Here is a 20,702-nt window from a genome sequence, read left to right on the forward strand (position 1 = left end):
TGTCACCTTGAACTGTAAAAAGAATATACAAAATGTATGGTTCATCTCAATTTTCCATTATTTACATTCTAATACTTGTCGCACGGATGCTATTGTAAACACAAAAAGATTTTAAAAATCTTATAATTTGACACAGACAAATGGAAACATGGTGGAACTGTTATTTGTCTCCTCAGGCTTTAATGTACAAATCTATAGACATGTAGAGTGAAGTTTGGTGGGAGCAGCAGCATCTCTGCTACCTCCTGTGAGGTAGGCTATTTGAGCCTTGGCAGAGTGCCGCAGGTTATGGGATGACGCGGCTTGAGGCGGTACAGCAGGTAGTAGGTTGCCCGCAGCTCACCAGGCAGCAGGCCGGAGAACAATGCGGGCTCCGTCGAGCAGCACTGGTCCACCTGTACATACAGCAGCTACTGGCTCACCAACAACTAGGGGACACTTGGAATGCAGTTTGTTCCTCCGTGGTGCTGTCCTTCCACATTCCATCATATATTAATATATGATTATCAACATGTCATGCACATAAAAAGGTGCTTATAACTCTACCAATTAATGTCAAGCCAAATAACTTGGAACGCAGTTTGTTCCTCCGTGATGCTGTCCTTCCACATTCCATCATAATATACTAATATATCATTATCAACATGTCATGCATATAAAAAGGTGCTTCTAGCTCTACCAATTAATGTCAAGCCAAATAACTTCTTGCACAATACGCAGAGGTGAACCGATGTGTTATTGGCTTGCTCAATTTGTGAAACTCTTTCTCTTGAATAAATCATCCAGTTTTTCTGAAATTGTAATCATTTGTTTGTCTGCACAAGTACATCACAGTACTATAAAATACAATACAAGGGCTGTTCAATAAGGAGTGATAATAATTTTTTTTTTTTTTTTTTTTTTTTTTTTTTTTTTTTTTTTTTTTTTTGACAACATGCTTTTACCCATCCTTCCCAAATAATCTCCCATGAATGTGATGCACTTGTCCCAGCATTTCAGCCAGTCTTCAAAGACATGCTGGAAACCATTTTGTGAGAGGTCCTTCAAAATCGCCTCCGCAACCCTCACCACTGCTTCTGATGATCGATAATACCTCCCATGAAGGCGTTTCTTCATGTTAGGGAATAGAAAAAAGTCCCATGGGGCTACATCCAGAGTATAGGGAGGGTGATGGATGCACTTCACGTTGATTTTTGCAAGATATTCAGCAACAACATTGGCAATATGTGACCACACATTATCGTGGTGCAGCATCCAGCCTGCTCCACGAAAATGTCGTCTTTTGTGCCTGATATGGCCTTTCAATGTTTTAAGGATATCCCTGTAGTATTGTCCAGTTACTGATATGTGTGCAGGTTCAACATGCTGATAAACCATTCCATGAATAGCAAAGAATGAGATGACCATAACTTTCCCAGCAGAAGCAACCACTTTTGCTTTTTTGGGGGGTTGGTGATGAAGGAGATTTCCACACTGAGCTTTGCTGTTTGCTCTAATGATCAAAATGATGTAGTCAAGTCTCATCAGCAGTGATTACATTTTAAAGAAACTCCAGATCTTCCTCTAACATCAACTTTAACTGCATGCAGACCTGCATGCAAATGTCCTTTTGTTAAGGAATCAACAGTCTTGGAACCCATTGGACACAAATATGTGTCGTGTGTAATTTTTCTGTCACCAACATGTGGGTGGTACCCAATGAAATGTTCAGTATCTCAGAAAGTGATCTTCTGTAAGAGCAGTAACTGGAGCACTGGGTCCACCTTTCTTTGAAATTGATTGTCTCCCCTCTTTAAACATTTTAAATCACCTTTGTGCTGTGCTGTAGGGAAGAATAGACTCTCCTTAGGCCTCCTGTAACATTGTACAGGCATCAGCTGAAGATTTGTTGAGGCGAAAGCAGAATTTCAAAGCCACATATTGTTCCTCGTGTGTTACCTCCATTACAGTGGTAGGCGATCCTGAATGTGTCTGGCCTTGCCTCTCACCAGTGGAAGGAGGAGTCCCAACAGCGAAACTACTACAGTGTGTTTGTTGCACATTAAGCCAACAGAATATCCTAAGATTAAATTTTAGCATGAGAAATTATGACCATAAAAAAATTATGATCATTGTTTATTGAACAGCCCTCGTACATGTACTGATTTCTGTCCCATTTAGATAATTCCTTCATGGTGCCTCCCTTTTTTGTTTTGTTTTAGAGTGTATAATGAAAGAAATCTGAGCAGGTAGAGGCAATACATAAAATTTAAAGAAATGGTGTGACCTGGTGATTTATATATAGTACTGTGACTTAGCAATGTCTGAATGGAATGTTCTGACAGTATACTCACTCTCTTGCCCTGAAGGACGTCCTCCATGAGTGCCTCTGGTGGCACCTCGTAGAATGCACACAGGCCGTAGTCGTCCTTGGCTATGAAGAACTGCCCACCCACTGCTGCCATACACAGCACTGCATACAGACACACCTGTTGGCTGCTGTTTGTGATGTTCAAGCAGTAAATAAGAAAATACTTCCTAACCAGTGGCCCAGGTTTTGGGGACGTTTCCTTTGTAGTAAGGGAAGTGATGAAAATGGAAATTCCCTCACAAATATTCACATTCCTGCCTCACTGGGACCTACAACAGGCCTTGTCTCAAATAGACCAAGTACCATTTGGTGTAGAGGACATGGGCATCCACAGGAATTTATTCAACAAGCAGCAACATCCCAAAAGTTCAATTTTTGATACTACTGGCTACTTGAGTCTGAGAATGTGATGTGCTGCACAAAATTAATTTTACAGGAGGTAAACAATGCTTACTGTATCTTAAAAGTTTGGTGGTTACCCAGTCAATATTTCTTTTAAGGCAAGTTACTGCTATACTTCAAAGGGAAGCATATATCATATAGGTATATCCAAGATACACGTTTTTATATTATTAACTAGCTGTATCCAGTCATGCATTGCGGTGCCCAGTCTTGTTAAATGGAAAAATAGAAAGCATATCCTAATTTCCTCCTCCTCTTTCTTGTCTCTGTCCATCTCCTCTTCCCCCCTTCTTTGTCTATCTCATCTTCCTTCCCTCTCTCTCTGTCCATCACATCCTCCCCTCTCTCCATCTCCTCTGCCACCTCCCTCTGCCTCCTCCTTTTTGCGCTCTATGACAATTTCCTTCCACCTCTCTGTCCATCTCCTCTTCCCCTCTCTCTGAACTTTAGCCTTGTTTATTTTTACTGCAAATTTAGATTCTGAAGTAACACAGTATTGTTTAACATTGGAAGTAAATTGGTCAAGAACTTTTTGACATTTTTGTTAACAATTTTTCCCTTTATATATTACATATACAGTGATATATTAAACAAGGTTTGGTATGTAGGACATCCGCAACTGAGAGGCATGATAATTAATTTACAGAGATCTTCTTCAGTAGTACAACTGAATCGGATCTCTCTAATTTAGTTATACATTAGATATGACACTCCAGTACATATATAAAAACACACACGTACTCCAATGCAACATTGTGTCAGAACTTCAAGTTAATCATGTAACTAATTTTCGGGTTTTGCGAGCACAAACATATGCAGCTTGAATTTTTATTTAAAAAGATATGTACATGGATGTAGGAAACCTTCAAAAACAGCCTTAAAATTGGTACATAGGAGCAACTCTTAACAGCCTAACACTCAAACCAAATGGTCCAAAGATTTGCCAAGTTATTGTGTAGACATGATAGCTTGACCTCATAGCTCGCAACACCATGGCTGAATATCATGCAGTGTTGCTTCCCATATAGTTTAAGAAGATCCAGTTACATTTGACCTTGATAGTTCATCCTTTTTTCCTTTCATTAAGCACAGAAATTTGTATTTTGTTCTGGATTTTGGACCACAGATGAAATTACATGAATGCGCCTACACTGTGCGTCATACAGTACAGAAAGACCATATTCCTCATTCTCTACTACAATTTCTCTAATGCATAAAACTGAATAAAGTCACAGCAAGTCACAATAGATGAAATGTAAGCATAGTATAGAGATTAAGATGTGGACAAGCAAAGGGGCTGTTCTCATGGGAATAGGGGATTGGTGTCAGACAGGTACATTACAGCCATGTTTATACTGTGCTAGGTGTTGGAAGCGTCCTTTTCTGTAACTTATTAAGGGCTGTACAAGGAAACAGTAGAGAAAAGAAAAGGTAGGGCATTCTGTTTTGGCAATGTTCTGGAAAGGTTCACATCCTCCAAGGTTACAAAACAAATTCGAAATCACAGGCATGCCAAGAAAACTGTACAATCTTCCATGAACAACCTGACAATCAAACAATTTAGTATTTACTAAAGCCGCTGTGTTAACCCTTGCATGTGGCTGAGTAGGATCTGGGAAGACGTGAGAATTTTGAAATTAATAAAAAGTCTACCAGAGGTTCTAGGAGGATGCTCACCCCTTCCCCCCCTTACCCCCTCTACCCCCCTTCCCTTCCTTGTGAACACCTATGGTAGAGAACGAAATTTAAAAAAAATTCTTGGCAAATATTAAAACTGAGTATAAGGACATGTTAGGGAGGCAGATGACAATATTGCTTCCTAAGAAGGCAAGATGAAAGCTTGGCAGTCTGCAATGACGTCACCATCATTAACACTGTCAACCAGCTGTCTATTTGAATGCAGCAAAGAATCTATTTTCTCCATTTGCTATGAGTCATCCTCCGATGTGGTATTAAAAATAAAAAATCAATACTTTACTCATGAGTAGTATTGCAATATTCATAATAGCACCAAAAGAAAAGTATTGATACTATGAGATGCTGATATTTACTTAATACACAAAAATGAATATTACAAAAAAATTCACAGTCTGTGAGCATATATTAATGTCAGCTATTTGCAACACCTGAAAAATTGTGGCGGACCAGGAATCAAATCCAAATCTCCCACATATTACAAGAAGTCACCTTAGCCATCAGAATGAAAAAATTATAACACACTTCTTGGAAACCCAAGTGGCATACTGAACCCCTGAGTAGTCATAATTGGGTGATATATTATAGTGATTCAGTAAATGGTCTTGGCAATCATCTGGATAGTCAATTATAATGACAAGGAAAGGCACCTGTTACATATTTTTTTCAACGTCTTTCTCTGCGTGGTTTAGATGTCCTATTTTTATGATTGCTGCAGCTTAAGTGCAATAGTGGTGGCTGTCACCAAAGTGCACATTTGGCTGACTGAAGCACTTCTGTGAGAGAAGGAGACATCATATATGACATAGTAGATCACTCTGGAAGGCACCCCAGTATTTACTCGAATCTAAGCCGCACTTTTTTTCCGGTTTTTGTAATCCAAAAAACCGCGTGCGGCTTAGAATTGAGTGCAAAGTATGCAGAAGTTCTGAAAAATGTTGGTAGGTGCCGCCACAACTAACTTCTGCCGTCTAATATATGTAGCTTGTAGCACTAGACAGGCATGCTTTGCAGGCACAAAGATAAATACTGGCGTCAAAACCTATCTGTCAGTAAATAAATTAAAAGAAAAGGTAGAAGAATGTAAACATTATGCCGCGTATTCTTTCGTGTTTGCTGCTATCTCATTGAAATCCTGTCTGCGTAATAAACTACGAAACTAGAGTGAGACAACAGCAAACGCGGAAGAATATACATATTATGTAATGTTTATATTCGTATTATTCTTATGCTGAATAGTGATACAATCATAAATGAAGCACGAATCTAGGATGACTAACATCTGTGCAGAATGTAATGTACTAAAGAGGCGTCTGCAAATATTTTCCAACGGAGAAAAATTTTCGCTAAAGTCTCGTTTGGAACAAATTCTATCATACGCCGTCTATTATTTGGTTCTTGTTGATCATTATCAAAGAAAGCAGCAGTGTAAGTAACAACAAATAGCAGTCTCTTGCCGTTGTTTTGGTTAGAGACAATTCCTGTCTTTTATTTTATTGTAAGCGGCGGTAGCGCGCACAAAAGCGAGCCATGCCACGAGCGGCGACAGGCCGTAAACACGCACTATCAGAATGCGACAAACAATGCACGACACAGAACAGTAATGCATTTTCAGCTTAGAGTGACGCAAACACCTATAAAAAAGAGAACGGCACTTATCAGGTCAAAGCAAAATAAGCAATCGATTCAAACCAGACGAAGCACGTGAAAAAGGAACGGTACCCGTATAAATACGGACGGAGCACCTGACGTATAGCAATGGCTACCTGGTAAAGCTTAAGTGCTAAGCTTACAACTCGAACCAAACTACTGTAGCTGTATCGTGATTCATTCGACCTAAATTGTGTCTCGTGTTACAATGGACCAACTTTGTTTCCATTTGGAGGTACGGCCTAAAACTTTTCTCTCCCCTCGAATTTAGAGTCTCAAATTTCACGTGCGGCTTAGATTCGGGAAATTTTTTTTTCCTTTATTTCGTTCTCATTTTTCAGGTGCGGCTCAGATTTGAGTGCGGCTTAGATTCGAGTAAATACGGTAGTTGCTTCTTCATATCTGATGGTGGTGGTGGTGCTTGTAAAAGATTATAGATCATTGTTTTAGAACATAAAACCAGTGACCTACCTTGCATTTTATACTTAGCATAGCACCTGGGGTGCCCTGTAGCACTGTTTATTATCATGATATGGTATATACATGATTCAAATAAATACTTCTTGATGGACCTTCCGCCATCTTGGATCATCCATGTTTGATTATGGTGTCATGTTTTATCTGTCATCTTGGAAAATTCTGGGAAATGTGCAGGTTGCACTGTTATCCCAAACCAATTAGGTGGTGCCCCATTCCCCAATTTTGTATTTCCTGCAATCTGCACCTCATCCAATTGGCATAGAAGGGAGGAGGAGAGCTGACGGGGTGAGGTTGTTGGGGAGAAGTGGATAGAGGAGATCTGACAACAATGCAGGCTGCACTGAAACTGGCTTTATTCCAATGCTTAAGGGTACCTATTTGCAAAGGAAAAAAGGGCATTGCAATGCATGTCAGGCACAGTTAGTTTTCCATAAAATATTGGATACTCTCTAGTACAATCTCTCAATCTCTGTTTTCAAACTCTATCTATAATAAAGAAAGATAGTCAATTTCCACTAGCTTTAAAGAGAAAAATAAAAGTGTGGAAAAAAGGTGTCTCATGCATGGAGCAGATATTCAACCTCAAGAGCAGTTTGAAAACAAGAGCAGAAAGCTGCCAGAACACAACAGTAACATTTTTGTTGATTTCAAAAAGGCATAAGTCTTGAGCGACAGTGTGAGGGAACCATTGTCCTTACTTAAGAGATAACCATTTTACTTGCATCAGTTGAGGATAGGCCAAGAATTGATAGTCAAATGCTGAGAGCACCCAGCCAATGATATTGTTATCAGTGAGATGTAACTGAGTCAGTGAGTGTCATGATGCAATGGTGTAGTGGGAGGAGGAATATTGTACTGGCTGAGTGTGTGTCCCCATTGCCATAGGTTGGCCCCCAACAAATGTAAGAAACATACTGAACAGTGACAAAGTATGTTTACCGAAAGGCGATTATTAGTATGCAGTGCTGACAGTACGTGTTATTTCTACCGCACCAGCCAATGGACTGCAGAAAGTGTAATGTGTGCAGATTATTATGGCAGTGTGTGATGATATTTGAATGTATTTGAACTGTGCTGAGATTAGCTGTGAGAAGATGAGTATGTCAATAGTAGTAACTGTTTCCTGTTGTGTTTAATAAGGATATATTGCTTGACATAGTGCATATTTTTGCGTCTTTAATTACTGTTAAGTCTTCTCTCCTTGAAATGGTATTATTGAGCAGCCAAAATCCAATTTAAACAACTTCCGCAGCTGTTAAAACCAATTAGCACTTGTTCATTAGGTCACTGCCATTAAAATAAAGGTTAGGTTGCTATATTATTAAATTGCTGAAAATGGTAAATTTAATGAGGCAGTTTCAACAAACAAACGTTATTTACTATTTTAGAAGAGATTGGAATTGATAGAAAGCCAATGTTAATTGTAAAACTGACACCACTAATTACAAAGTCGTATTTATTATGTACAAATACAAAGTATCAAATAATGTTTCCAAAGCAAATTAACATTTCCAGTCTGTTTATGGATTTTTTTTTTACTGTTGCCCACTGTGCTCACCACTAATGCTCAGGGTGCCCCACGATGATGCGGGTAGAGGGGACATTTCCACATCACTTTGCTGTCAGTTATTCTGTTTGTAGTTTTAATCAGAACAAAATGGGTAAATTAATGTAGATACTATATGGCATTGGCTTTCTACATGACATGAAATTAACCCACTATTCTAAAACAAAACAAAAAAAGATGTGTCCACTGTGTGCTAGTGTCCCCTATAGAGGGATTGGATTTTGCAACCCTTGGGCAGTTTGGACTACTCTGACTTGCAGCAGAATGCCCCACAGAAGATGTGCAGATATTGTTCACAAGTAAGAAAAGTCTTCATCACCATTTTGTGACTGTGGCGCTTAATGCCGATAGTTGCTCATACTGATTCAACATGACCTGCAAGTGCCTATCAGGATCATTTCAAAGATTTCCTGATAGTGAACAGTTGAATAAGACCCTGATCATTCATTTTTAACTACTGTCATTTATATTATACCAGTAAACCCCTGATTCTTTAAAAAAGTGAACTACCACATATAAAATATCTTCAATGTCTGATTACTTTACAAATGAATTAATGTGTTAAATACTTGTCTATAAGTATGTAAGTGAGAAAAACTTTAGAAAATGTTTGAGTTATGCTTAAAGTTTGTTCGAAGTCATTAAGTGCTCTCATTCTCAAATACTAGATGAATAAAGTTTGGAGTATTTGCGCACTGTCAGATACGCTTCTTCCAGACAAACACCCTGTTTCTAAGTGTAATACTTGTCTTATTGTGTTAAATATTTAATATAATATTATGCCTCTTAATGAGCATTTTAAATGTTTAAATTCAGCCAATAATTACATGAATATTGAAAATCAAATTTTTGTTGCCCCAACACTGCAGCTGGTACCAAGTTCCAGGAAAGCATTTTAGAAATAACGCTACAGATTACAGTGTTAAAAAAATAAATTTAAAAACAAATGTGGTGCCCCTCCACATTCACACTGACATGATGGTCAACACAAAGGAAGGTCTACAGCCATCTCTGCACATTGTGTAGTTTTCTCTAAGTGAGCTGGTCGCTGTGGCCGAGTGGTTCTCGGCCCTTCAGTCCGGAATTGTGCTACTGCTACGGTGGCAGGTTCGAATCCTGCCTCGGGCATGGATGTGTGTGTCGTCCTTAGGTTAGTTAGGTTTAAGTAGTTCTAAGTCTAGGAGACTGATGATCTCAAATGCTAAGTTCCATAGTGCTTAGAGCCATTTGAACCATCTCTAAGTGAGGTCTTGCAGGATGTGGGTACTGCAATGTTTTGTGTACATCTGGTTATGATTCATGATTAATATGCACTAATCTAGAGACAGATTGGGTCAAAAGTTGAATGAAGGGTATCCATTCAAAGGGCAGAGGAAAAAGTATCAAGGCAAAAGCCAAGGAATCCAGTGTCCAATGTATTGGACACAACATTTTTACATATTCTATACCAGCAAATGACGTCATTCACCTTAGAGCCCTGGGACCTCTTTAGTGGACATCTGTTCCTTTGCGTTTAATACTTTTTGCTACCCTCTATCATTGGAATCATGCACTACATCAGAAAACAGTCCAGATAGTAGGCCTATTGCAAAGTGCTTCAAGTGAGTCATATTTATGTATTAATTACTAGGAGATAGTATTGTATGTAGAAGATAGTGTATTATGAACACACAATGCTTTTTTGGTCAATACTTTAGTCTAGTGATATAATTTAGAAGCATCCACTGTCAATAATTTACACCATTTTCTACAGGTTTGGCTGTTGTTAGATGTGAGGTTCCGTTTTGTGCAGCATATTTTGAGTGCTGTATAATAACTTTAAGCTATTTAGAATATATTACCAATTCTCCATATATTTAAAAACAAAGATGATGTGACTTACCATACGAAAGCGCTGGCAGGTCAATAGAAACACAAACAGACACATACATACACACAAAATTCAAGCTTTCGCAACAAACTGTTGCCTCATCAGGAAAGAGGGAAGGAGAGGGAAAGACGAAAGGATGTGGGTTTTAAGGGAGAGGGTAAGGAGTCATTCCAATCCCGGGAGCGGAAAGACTTACCTTAGGGGGAAAAAAGGACGGGTATACACTCGCACACACACACATATCCATCCACACATATACAGTCACAAGCAGTCTGTATACACCCGTCGCTCCCCCCCCCCCCCCCCCCCCTCCCCCAAGGCAAGTCCCCCCGCTCCCAGGACCGGTATGACCCCCCACCCTCTCCCCCAAAACCCATATCCCCTCGTCCTTCCCTCCCCCCCCTCCCCCCCAACGAGGCAACAGTTTGCCGCGAAAGCCGGAATCCCGCGTGCGTGCCTGTGTCCGTCCGTGTGTCCATCGACCCGCCAGCGCCTTCGCCCGGCAAGTCACATCATCCCCGCTTCCAGATATATCCCTCCCACGTGGAATGCCTCCCTCCATTATATATATATATATATAAAAAACAAAGATGAGGTGACTTACCGAACAAAAGCGCTGGCAGGTCGATAGACACACAAACAAACACAAACATACACACAAAATTCAAGCTTTCGCAACAAACTGTTGCCTCATCAGGAAAGAGGGAAGGAGAGGGGAAGACGAAAGGAAGTGGGTTATAAGGGAGAGGGTAAGGAGTCATTCCAATCCCGGGAGCGGAAAGACTTACCTTAGGGGGAAAAAAGGACAGGTATACACTCGCACACACGCACATATCCATCCACACATACAGACACAAGCAGAAATCATTACCAGGCTCATTCGATATGATACCTACTATAAAGTACTCATATGACTTAAAGTATCAATTGAAAAGTATAGAGTAAAGAAATGTCAGTATCTGGATGAAAGTAGTAGTACAAATAATACCATTACTTTTACCATGTCCTTAGACCCATCCACCTTGTCTTAATTTTCATTACTGTCTTCATTGTGTCTCTTGCTTCAATCTGTCTCTTGATCCCCCCCCCCCCCCCCCCCCCCTCCTCCCCGCCTTTCCGGGTCACTCTCAGCAGTCAGTTTGCATCTTAGACCTCCCCACTGCTCGCTAGATAATGTATAGTTTTTGAATGGTTCTCAATTAAAAGCTCACATCTCTGTGTAATGCTGCAAATACCACAGAATCCAACTAGTTATGAAAAACATGCACCAAAGTCAGTTTCTTAATTTCTGTAGATGATGTTGCCCTTCTAATTGAGATTTGGGAAGATGCGAAAGAAGAGATTGTTGAACTACAAAAATAAGCAGATAAAATAGATCTCAACATTTCCTTCAAAAAGACCAAAATAAGGAAAAACACAAAAAAACACTGAAACTTTTTGAAGCAGGAAAAAGAATAGACATAGTCAAAGAATTCGGATATCTTGGAGAATGGGCCTGTAGCAATGCCCTCGAGAAGAAGACAATGCAATCCAGAAGTAATGAAGCTGAGCTGGGCTTCCGATTCACCAAACACATGTAAGGAAAGGTCCTCTCATTGAATGCCAAATACAGATGCTATAACATGGGTCCCAAAACAGAAGCCCTGTATGCATGTGGAACACTGGGCACCAGCAATTATAGCCCAATTGCAAGGCTTGAGAGGAATGAAAGGAAGGTATGAGGAATAAGTCTAGGTCCGGGTTCCATAAAACAAAGTAGTCCACATCACAAATAAACACGTTTACCAAATAACTGGAAAACTCTCAGGCACATTGAGGAAAAGAAGATTTCATTTTTATCGACACATCCGCAGAGCGGATCGGGGTCCTTTGGTTTGGAGCCAAGTGGAGGGTCTCAACCAGAGGCTTTGTCGACTCTGTGACGGTCTTGGCTGCAGATTTCTAGACTTGTGCTATTGGGTGGGGAATTGTAGGATGCCCCTAGATAGGTCAGGGGTGCACTACACAAAGGAAGGGGCTACTGGGGTAGCAGAGTACTTGTGGCGTGCACATGGTGGTTTTTTAGGCTAGGAGTGCGAGGTGTCCTGATGAACACTCACGAGTCGACGTGCAGGCAGGGAAATCAGGACGTGCTCAGTGTAAAGACGCTTCAGTTATCAAGATAATAGCAGTAAATTTTCAGAGTGTTCGGAATAAAGTTCCTGAATTTACTGCCCTCCAGGAAGCATGTGGCGCGCAAATTATTCTCAGGACTGAGACATGGCTGAAAACTGAGATAGGAAGTTCTGAAATATTTAGTGAGGGTTGGAACGTGTATCGCAAAGACAGATTAGACGCCATAGGAGGTGGTGTCTTCATTGCAGTTGACAAAAACATTGTGTCTACTAAGGTCAAAGTAGAGTGTGATTGTGAAGTTATCTGGACACGTTTAACAGGGCTAGGGGAAATAAAGTTAATTGTGGGGTGTTATTACCGGCCACCAGGTTCCACCGAGACAGTTCTAGAATCATTCAGAGGGAGTCTACATTCTGTATCGCAGAAGTACCCGGATCATTCTGTATTAGTCGGAGGCGACTTCAACTTACCTAGTATAAACTGGGGTGTCTATGGATTCATTACAGGTGGTACAGACAAGCCGTCGTGTGAGTTACTTTTGAACACATTATTTGAAAACTGTCTTGAGCAGCTAAATCGACAGCCAACATATAATGGAAATATTTTAGATCTGGTAGCCATGAACTGACCAGACCTCATCGACAGTGTCAGTGTTGAGACAGGGATTAGCGATCACAATGTTGTCATTACAACTATGGTTACGAAAGACGGTCAAGAATGCTAGGAGAGTATTCTTATTAGAAAGAGCAGATAAGCATTTGTTAGCACCCCACTTAGTAAGTGAATCGACTTCATTTACTTCCGGTGCGATGGACTTGGAAGAATTATGGGCAAATTTTAAACACATTGTAAATCACGCATTGGACAAGTATGTGCCCGAAAAAGTGGGTTACGGACAGAAAAGACCCACCATTGTTTAACAGTGCAATTCAGAGAATGCTCAGGAAGCAAAGGCAGTTGCACTCGTGGTACAAGAAAGATCAGGAGAATGAGGACAGGCAGAAGTTAGTAACAATTCGTGCTGCTGTAAAAAGAGCGATGCGTGAAGTATTCAGCCACTACCACCGTCATACCTTAGCAAAAGATCTTGCTGAAAACCCAAGGAAATTCTGGTCTTACGTAAAATCGGTAAGCGGGTTGACGGCTTCCATCCAGTCACTCACTGATCAGTCTGGCCTGGCAATGGAAGACAGCAAAACGAAAGCTGAAATTTTAAATTTAGCATTTGAGAAATCTTTCACGCAGGAGGATCATACAAATGTACCGCTGTTTGAGTCTCGTACAGATTCCCGTATGGAGGACATAGTGATAGACATCCCTGGGGTTGTGAAGCAGCTGAATGGGTTGAAAATAAATAAATCACCAGGTCCTGATGGGATTCCAATTTGGTTTTACAGAGAGTACTCTACTGCATTGGCTCCTTACTTAGTTTGCATTTATCGTGAATCTCTTGCCCAACATAGAGTACCGAGCGACTGGAAAAAAGCGCAAGTGATGCCTGTATATAGGAAGGGTAGAAGGACGGATCCTCAAAATTACAGACCAATATCCTTAACATTGATTTGTTGCAGGATTGTCGAACATATTTTCAGTTCAAATATAATGAATTTCCTTGAGACAGAGAAGTTGCTGTCCACGCATCAGCACGGCTTTAGAAAGCATTGCTCCTGTGAAATGCAACTCACCCTTTTTTCACATGATATCTTGCGAACCATGGATGAAGGGTATCAGACGAATGCCATACTCCTTGACTTCTGGAAAGCATTTGACTCAGTGCCCCACCACAGACTCCTAACTAAGGTACGAGCATATGGGATTGGTTCCCAAGTATGTGAGTCGCTTGGAGACTTCTTAAGTAATAGAACCCAGTACCTTGTCCTCAATGGGGAGCATTCATCGGAAGTGAGGGTATCATCTGGAGTGCCCCAGGGAAGTGTGGTAGGGTGGATAGGGTGGATAGCAATGTGCGGCTGCTTGTTGATGTTGCTGTGGTGTACGGGAAGGTGTCATTGTTGAGTGACCACAGGAGGATACAAGATGACTTGGGCAGGATTTGTGATTGGTGTAAAGAATGGCAGCTAATTCTAAATATAGATAAATGTAAATTAAGAATCCCATAATGTTTGAATACTCCATTAGTAGTGTAGCACTTGACACAGTCAGGTCGATTAAATATTTGGGCGTAACATTGCAGAGTGATATGAAGTGGGACAAGCATGTAATGGCAGTTGTGGGGAAAGCGTATAGTCATCTTCAGTTCATTGGTAGAATTTTGGGAAGATGTGGTTCATCTGTAAAGGAGACCACTTATAAAACACTAATATGACCTATTCTTGAGTACTGCTCGAGCATTTGGGATCCCTATCAGGTCGGATTGAGGGAGGACATAGAAGCAATTCAGAGTGGGCTGCTAGATTTGTTACTGGTAGGTTTGATCATCACACAAGTGTTACGGAAATGCTTCAGGAACTCGGGTGGGAGTCTCTAGCAGAAAGAAGGCATTCTTTTTTTTGTGAATCACTACTGAGGAAATTTAGAGAACCAGCATTTGAAGCTGACTGCAGTACAATTTTACTGCCGCCAACTTACATTTCGCGGAAAGACCACAAAGATAAGATAAGAGAGATTAGGGCTCATACAGAGGCATATAGACAGTCATTTTTCCCTCATTTTGTTTGGGAGTGGAACAGGGAGAGAAGATGCTAGTTGTGGTACAAGGTACCCTCTGTCATGCACCGTATGGTGGATTGCGGAGTATGTATGTAGATGTAGATGTAGATGAACACAATTAGGTTGACCAAAACAAATTTTCTACTGCTTCTGCAAGGAAAAAACTACCACACTGGTTTTAGGAAGAATTTAAAAGAATCCAGATCACATAAAAGATCCTCACTGATAAAATGGCACAAAAAGGGAAAAACAAAGACAATGAAAAGTGGTTCAAAGTGAAAAATCGAAACCAAACAAATTATATCTCTCAGGAAGAAATGAAAAGAACCCCAGAAAGAATGAAACAATACTGGGATAAAAGAAAGGAAAGACCATTAAAAAGTGATTGGTTTAACTTATTCCAAAGTCTCGTGAAACAAAAGAAGAATACCATCCATGTCACACTGCCCAAATCAGAATTGGTAACACACACTGATTGTAATATTTCCTGTTTATAAACATCTGAAGCTTGCTTCGAGAACTATTTAGTTTCCCAAACAAAAGTGCTTCAGACCAGTTTGAGTCTTTTATATATTTGTTCTGCTATCCATCCTGTCATTGTATTCAACTGCTCTAAATGCAAAACTTACTCTCTTGATCTATGACTCAACTGTTAATTTATACTTCCACAGTGTTTAATAAAACATTATTTTATCCTTACTGTAATTGATTTTGAAACCTAATATCAAATTTACTCAATTAAGTCCTTCCAGTACCCATCTACAGCTGCCCAAATCTGTACATTCAACTCAAAGTGTTTTCTAGCGACAAATTTTTAGATTTTGGAACTGGTGGAAGTCTGAAGGTCACAAATATGCTGACTATTCCAACAATTCATGCTTCAGCCTCCTCAGAGAAGAAAACATTTAAAGGCAGGTGCATGATCTTACAGGAAGATGATTATTTTTCCATTTTATCCCAGATCCATTCTAATTTAGCTGACCCTGATGACTTTAATATTACAGTACAGTAACTTTTTTACCTCTTGTAAATTCATCAATAAAAAGAATTTCTTTTGACTTCCTGAAAACATCTGGAAGCTTCATGAACTCCAGAATCTCATATCAGTTGTTTAGTATATGACCCATAAAGCAAAAGCTTTTACAAACTTCTCTGTCAGTGGTGTCCACCACTGGGACAACATACGAGGGGGGAGCCAAAAGTAACCAGAATCGTAATGCTGCACATCGTGTACTTGTAGTCGCAGGCTGCGCCGCCAGAGGGTTGTAGTAGGAGCTCTGCTGAGTGATTCTGCCACACGGTGTCACCCAACTCTGAGAAGTGTGGTTTCTTTGGCAGTTCTTTGAGCGTGCATACACTGCAGATGTGACACGAGGAAATGGCTAGTTCTTACGAACAACATGCGGAAGTGAAGTTTTGTTTCTTGCTCGGCAAGAATGCAGCAGAAACTGTTGGGATGATTCAGACAGCCTACAAAGACTGTGCTCTTAGTAAAACACAAGTTTTCTCGGTTTAAAAAGGGAGAAATGGCGGTTGAAGATCAGCCCCGTTCCAGTCGACCTTCGACTGCTCGAAGCGAAGACAACATCAACAAAATCCGTGATCTCATCAGTGAAGATCAACACAGAACAGTCGACCGACTCAAGAACTTGTCTGGGTTGCCCTGGAGCTAAATTCGGTGCATCTCGACCGTCGATTTGGGGATGCAAAGAGTGGCAGCAAAATTCATGCCGAAGCTTCTTACCGGAGATCAAAGGGATCGTCGCATTCATCCACATTTTTTTCAACAAAATCATTACAGGTGATGAGTCATGGTGCTGTGGGTACAATCCAGAAAGTAAACAACAGCCATCACAATGGAAGTCACCTGGCTCACCTTGACCAAAAAAAGTTCGACAACTGAAATCGAACGTGAAAACGATGTTGATCTGTTTTTTTGACATCAAAGGGATTGTACACTCTGAATTTGTCCCTGAAAACGAGACAGTAAACCAACAATTATATTTGGAGGTTATGAAACGGCTTTGCAGAAGTTTGTCGTGAAAACGTTCGGCTTTGTGGGATTCTGGCATGTGATTCCTACATCACGACAACACTCCCGTGCACACAACTACCTTGACCCACATGCCCTATTCGCCAGATTTAGCACCCTTGGACTTCTTCCTATTCCTGAGGACGAAAAGAGACTTGAGAGGGAAGTGTTTTGCAGAGGTGGAAGACGTAAAACGCAGTTTCATGAAAGTGTTAGCAGATATCAAAGAGGACGAATTTAAAAGGTGCTTCAAACACTGGAATGAACGTTTGGACAAGTGTATTAATGCTAATGGAGAGTACTTCAAAGGAGATGAAGGTTGTATTTGAAAACAATAAAGTATATGCTTTCTAGAAAGAAATTCAGATTATTTTTGGGTCCCCCCTTGTATACGTGCTTTGTGCACAGTTCAATATCTTGTTGCTTTACAGAAAAAGCTGATCCACCTAGGTAGCCATACAGTCATGCACATTAGCACATCGCTTCTGGGAATTGGGGAGATGTGTGAGCCCCATACGGATCCACCCATTGGATTAATGATGAGGTTCAGTTTGCCATCCAGCCTGGATGTTATACTTAGGCGATTACCTACATCTGATTAGGCAAATACCATGCTGGTACCCACATGCTGCTTCAGTTATAAGATTCACAAACATATTCTACATTTCACATTTAATAGAATGTGGCAGATAGTAGAAGTAATTCACTGCCTTAAGCAGCTCTCGAGAATAAGATGGCAGAGAGTAGCAACCTGATTTCCATGAAGATAATGGTGATGAGTTGACCATACGGTGCAACAGTGAATCGGGAGAAGTATGTGAGCCCTGTGAGTGAATCTTACTTGCCAGTCAATACGTAGGGAAACCACATGTGTTATGGCATGAAACTCAGAACTTTCTTCAGTAAATATTAGTTATTAAAGTCTACATTTGACATACCAAATACTAGGAAGGGCTTCTGGGTCTTCAGGGTTTTAGTACCAAAATATTGCTATGCAGTGAACCAGTTGGTTCAGTCGATAGACAAATCAATATTGTTAAATCACCGAAGATGTATGAAATGCTATGAAGTTTCATGATGTAAGTGAGAGATTTTGGCCAATATCAACAGTCAGCATTAATATGTGCTCTTTCTTATTTTTATTACTGACATTTCCGTTTGCTTGAAAGTTTCTAGCAAATTTACCCTGATAAATCACTTTTAGCTGAAAAAACACCTGATAATGACATTACAGCATCTGCCAACTTTGTGTTCCATGATCTCCAAGGAAGTTCAGGTGCAATGGCCTCACTTAAAAAACAGTACATTCATTTCCATGGATCTCAGAAAATTCAAGAAGACTTAAGCCTAAGCTGTAATGATCAAGATATACAGCAAGTTTATTCTTGAAAACTTTTAGGCCTCCATATCGCCAATTGGTCTTGCCATATTTTGGACGTGAGAAAAAGACTTAGCTCAGCAAACTATGCTCTACATTTTACAGCATTGGCTGCTAATACTGACGCTGATAAGGCTGCTTATTTTGGCCGTTTTCATCCTTGTGCTATGGCCTAGTATTTTGGGATAACTAACCAATGGCAATAAAGTATCTGTCATTCGAAAAAGAGCAAAATGAATTGTGAGCTAACAGAAATCATTCACAAAGAAATCTTTTTAAATTATGCAAGATATTAACAATGACCTCACAAAACATTGTATCCCTTATGTACTTTTTAACTGAGAACGAATGGTGCCTTTCATGACTATGACACAAGGTCAATACATGACTTGCATGGTGATAGAAAAATTTGAGTCCAGTACACAGTAAAGGATACACTACCCAAGCATAAAGGTGGTTTATGCACTCCCATCAAACATAAAAGATCTTACCATTGTAATGCCACAGTTTAAAAGTAAATTAAAGGATTATCTTTTGGAAAACTCTTTCCATTCTCTTAATGAATTCTGTAATGTAAACTTTTTTTTTACATTGTAACTTAGATATGACACATTGTATTTGTAGTATGTGCTATTACCAATTTGCAATGGAAACTTTCTCTCAGGCTTATGATGTACTTCAATTTATCAAGCTGTAACTTGTAAATGTGGAATAATTGTAATTTATTATTTCAATGTTTTATACATTTCTTCAGTATAGGAAATGCCTATGATTGTAATTACTAGCATATTTTGTTCTTATACACAATTTGTATCTATTAGCATCTATAAGTACTGTCCTCATGTATAATTATGATTCGTTCCATATCCATGCAATTCGCTTGTGTACTGGATCAGTGGAACACAAATTAATAAATAAAAGGATTTACTCGGAACCTGTTCTTGTGTAATAGTTGGTCTTACCATGCATTAGAATTTCATTAACTTTTTGAGAGGAATCAGTTCAAAGTATTAAGCTGTTACTGTGATTCTTCAATTTTTCCAGGCGTATTTTATGACAAAATAAATCTCTGGTGAACAGCCTGGTATGAGTGTGCAAACTCATACCAGGCTGTTCACTTGGAGATTTATTTCGTCAAGCTGTTGCTGTTTTACGATGTTTGTTAATAAATACATCGTAACACCATCCCGAGATGTATTTCAAATAAATTAGCTGTCTGCTCACTCACTTATAATCACAGGTAGCGTACTTGCCTCTTCTGAAGAGTCCAGTGTGCCACAAGAGCTGCTTTGAGGACCAACATCTGCGAGAGATTCACAGGAAAAGGTAGGGAGAAATCCTACATTCTGATTCATTACGATAATTCGTGAAAGGCTTAGCTTAACTAAAGCGGTCTCAGGTGGAAAGGCGTATCCAGTTATACTCTAGACCTTCTACACCACTTTCTATGGAACTGCAGCTAAACTATGAACTAATTATGTAGGTTTACAACAGCGAGAGAATTTTGCAGTTTCAAAAATGGTCTCACACTTTCACATAATGTAGACAGATGGAGAAGGAGGACACAAATTCCATCCCAGAGAAAGGAGACAGGCATCAGGCCCACCTCTTCCATTAACATTTTCCAAATCCAGATCAACATGCCAACACTGGTGGCATGAGATAAGGCGAAGAAAAGGAGGAGACTATCAGAGGAAGAGCTGATCCACTTCCTTCTGTCAACCCTATAACGTTTCCCTCAAAGATAAGACTTATGGCCAATTTCCTGTCTGTTATACGCTATGGCAAGTGATCTCACCTCCTCACAGTTACTTTTTCTCTATTTTCATTTTTCAACCAGTTACTTCACTGTTCATCAATATTTGTGTTCTATCACATTTCTCTCTCCCTCCCTCTCCCATCCTTTCTCTCTAAATCTACTAGCTTGTGATTTATATCCAGCATTCTATATTTCACAAATATACAGTGTGTAGTCTTCTGCTATAGGTACATTGTGGAAAAAAAGTATCAACTTTCAAAACAATGTAATTGTCTCCTGCAGCGATGCAGAAGTTCGAATTTTGGCTCAGAGGTGCCTACAACGTTCCTCTGTAATGGTGCAAAAGCATAGTGCCCTGTGTCATCACCCTCAGACTCGGCAATGTTTTGAACAACAAGGCATCGACACATGCGGAGAAAAGGCCAGAGTCCAGAAGTTCTTGCGAATATTCGGTGGTATAAGGTTTGTTAATGATATCACATTGGAACCACATTTCATGACAATTCTGACCACTGCCCAGTGGAGGTGTCAAATCATGGGTGTATTGTCACAGTCCCTCTTACCCATATCTCACCCCTTCTTTTGACGCCTCTGCGATGGAGGTCAGAACAGCAACATCCGATGTCGAAATTACATGGTTTCCTTACGGGTGACTGAGGAAAACATTCCAGATACACTACCACTCAGAATCAACATGAAAGCTCTGAAAAGGTGGCATAAAGGACATCAGTGAA

General features: G+C 40.0%; 1 protein-coding gene across 1 annotated transcript in view; it reads right to left on the reverse strand.

The window, feature by feature from the left end:
- Positions 1-257: 257 nt before the first annotated feature.
- LOC124718735 (glycoprotein-N-acetylgalactosamine 3-beta-galactosyltransferase 1-like) overlaps positions 258-20,702 on the reverse strand; it is a 51,848-nt gene continuing 31,403 nt past the window's right edge. Inside the window, exons 5-6 of the mRNA XM_047244351.1 lie at positions 2,334-2,452; positions 258-395 (exon numbers count right to left, since the gene is read on the reverse strand). Coding sequence (XP_047100307.1) covers positions 258-395; positions 2,334-2,452 — 257 coding nt within the window. The remainder of the gene's footprint in view (positions 396-2,333; positions 2,453-20,702) is intronic.

This window comes from Schistocerca piceifrons, chromosome 10, assembly GCF_021461385.2.
Source record: "Schistocerca piceifrons isolate TAMUIC-IGC-003096 chromosome 10, iqSchPice1.1, whole genome shotgun sequence".
NCBI classification, from domain to species: domain Eukaryota; kingdom Metazoa; phylum Arthropoda; class Insecta; order Orthoptera; family Acrididae; genus Schistocerca; species Schistocerca piceifrons.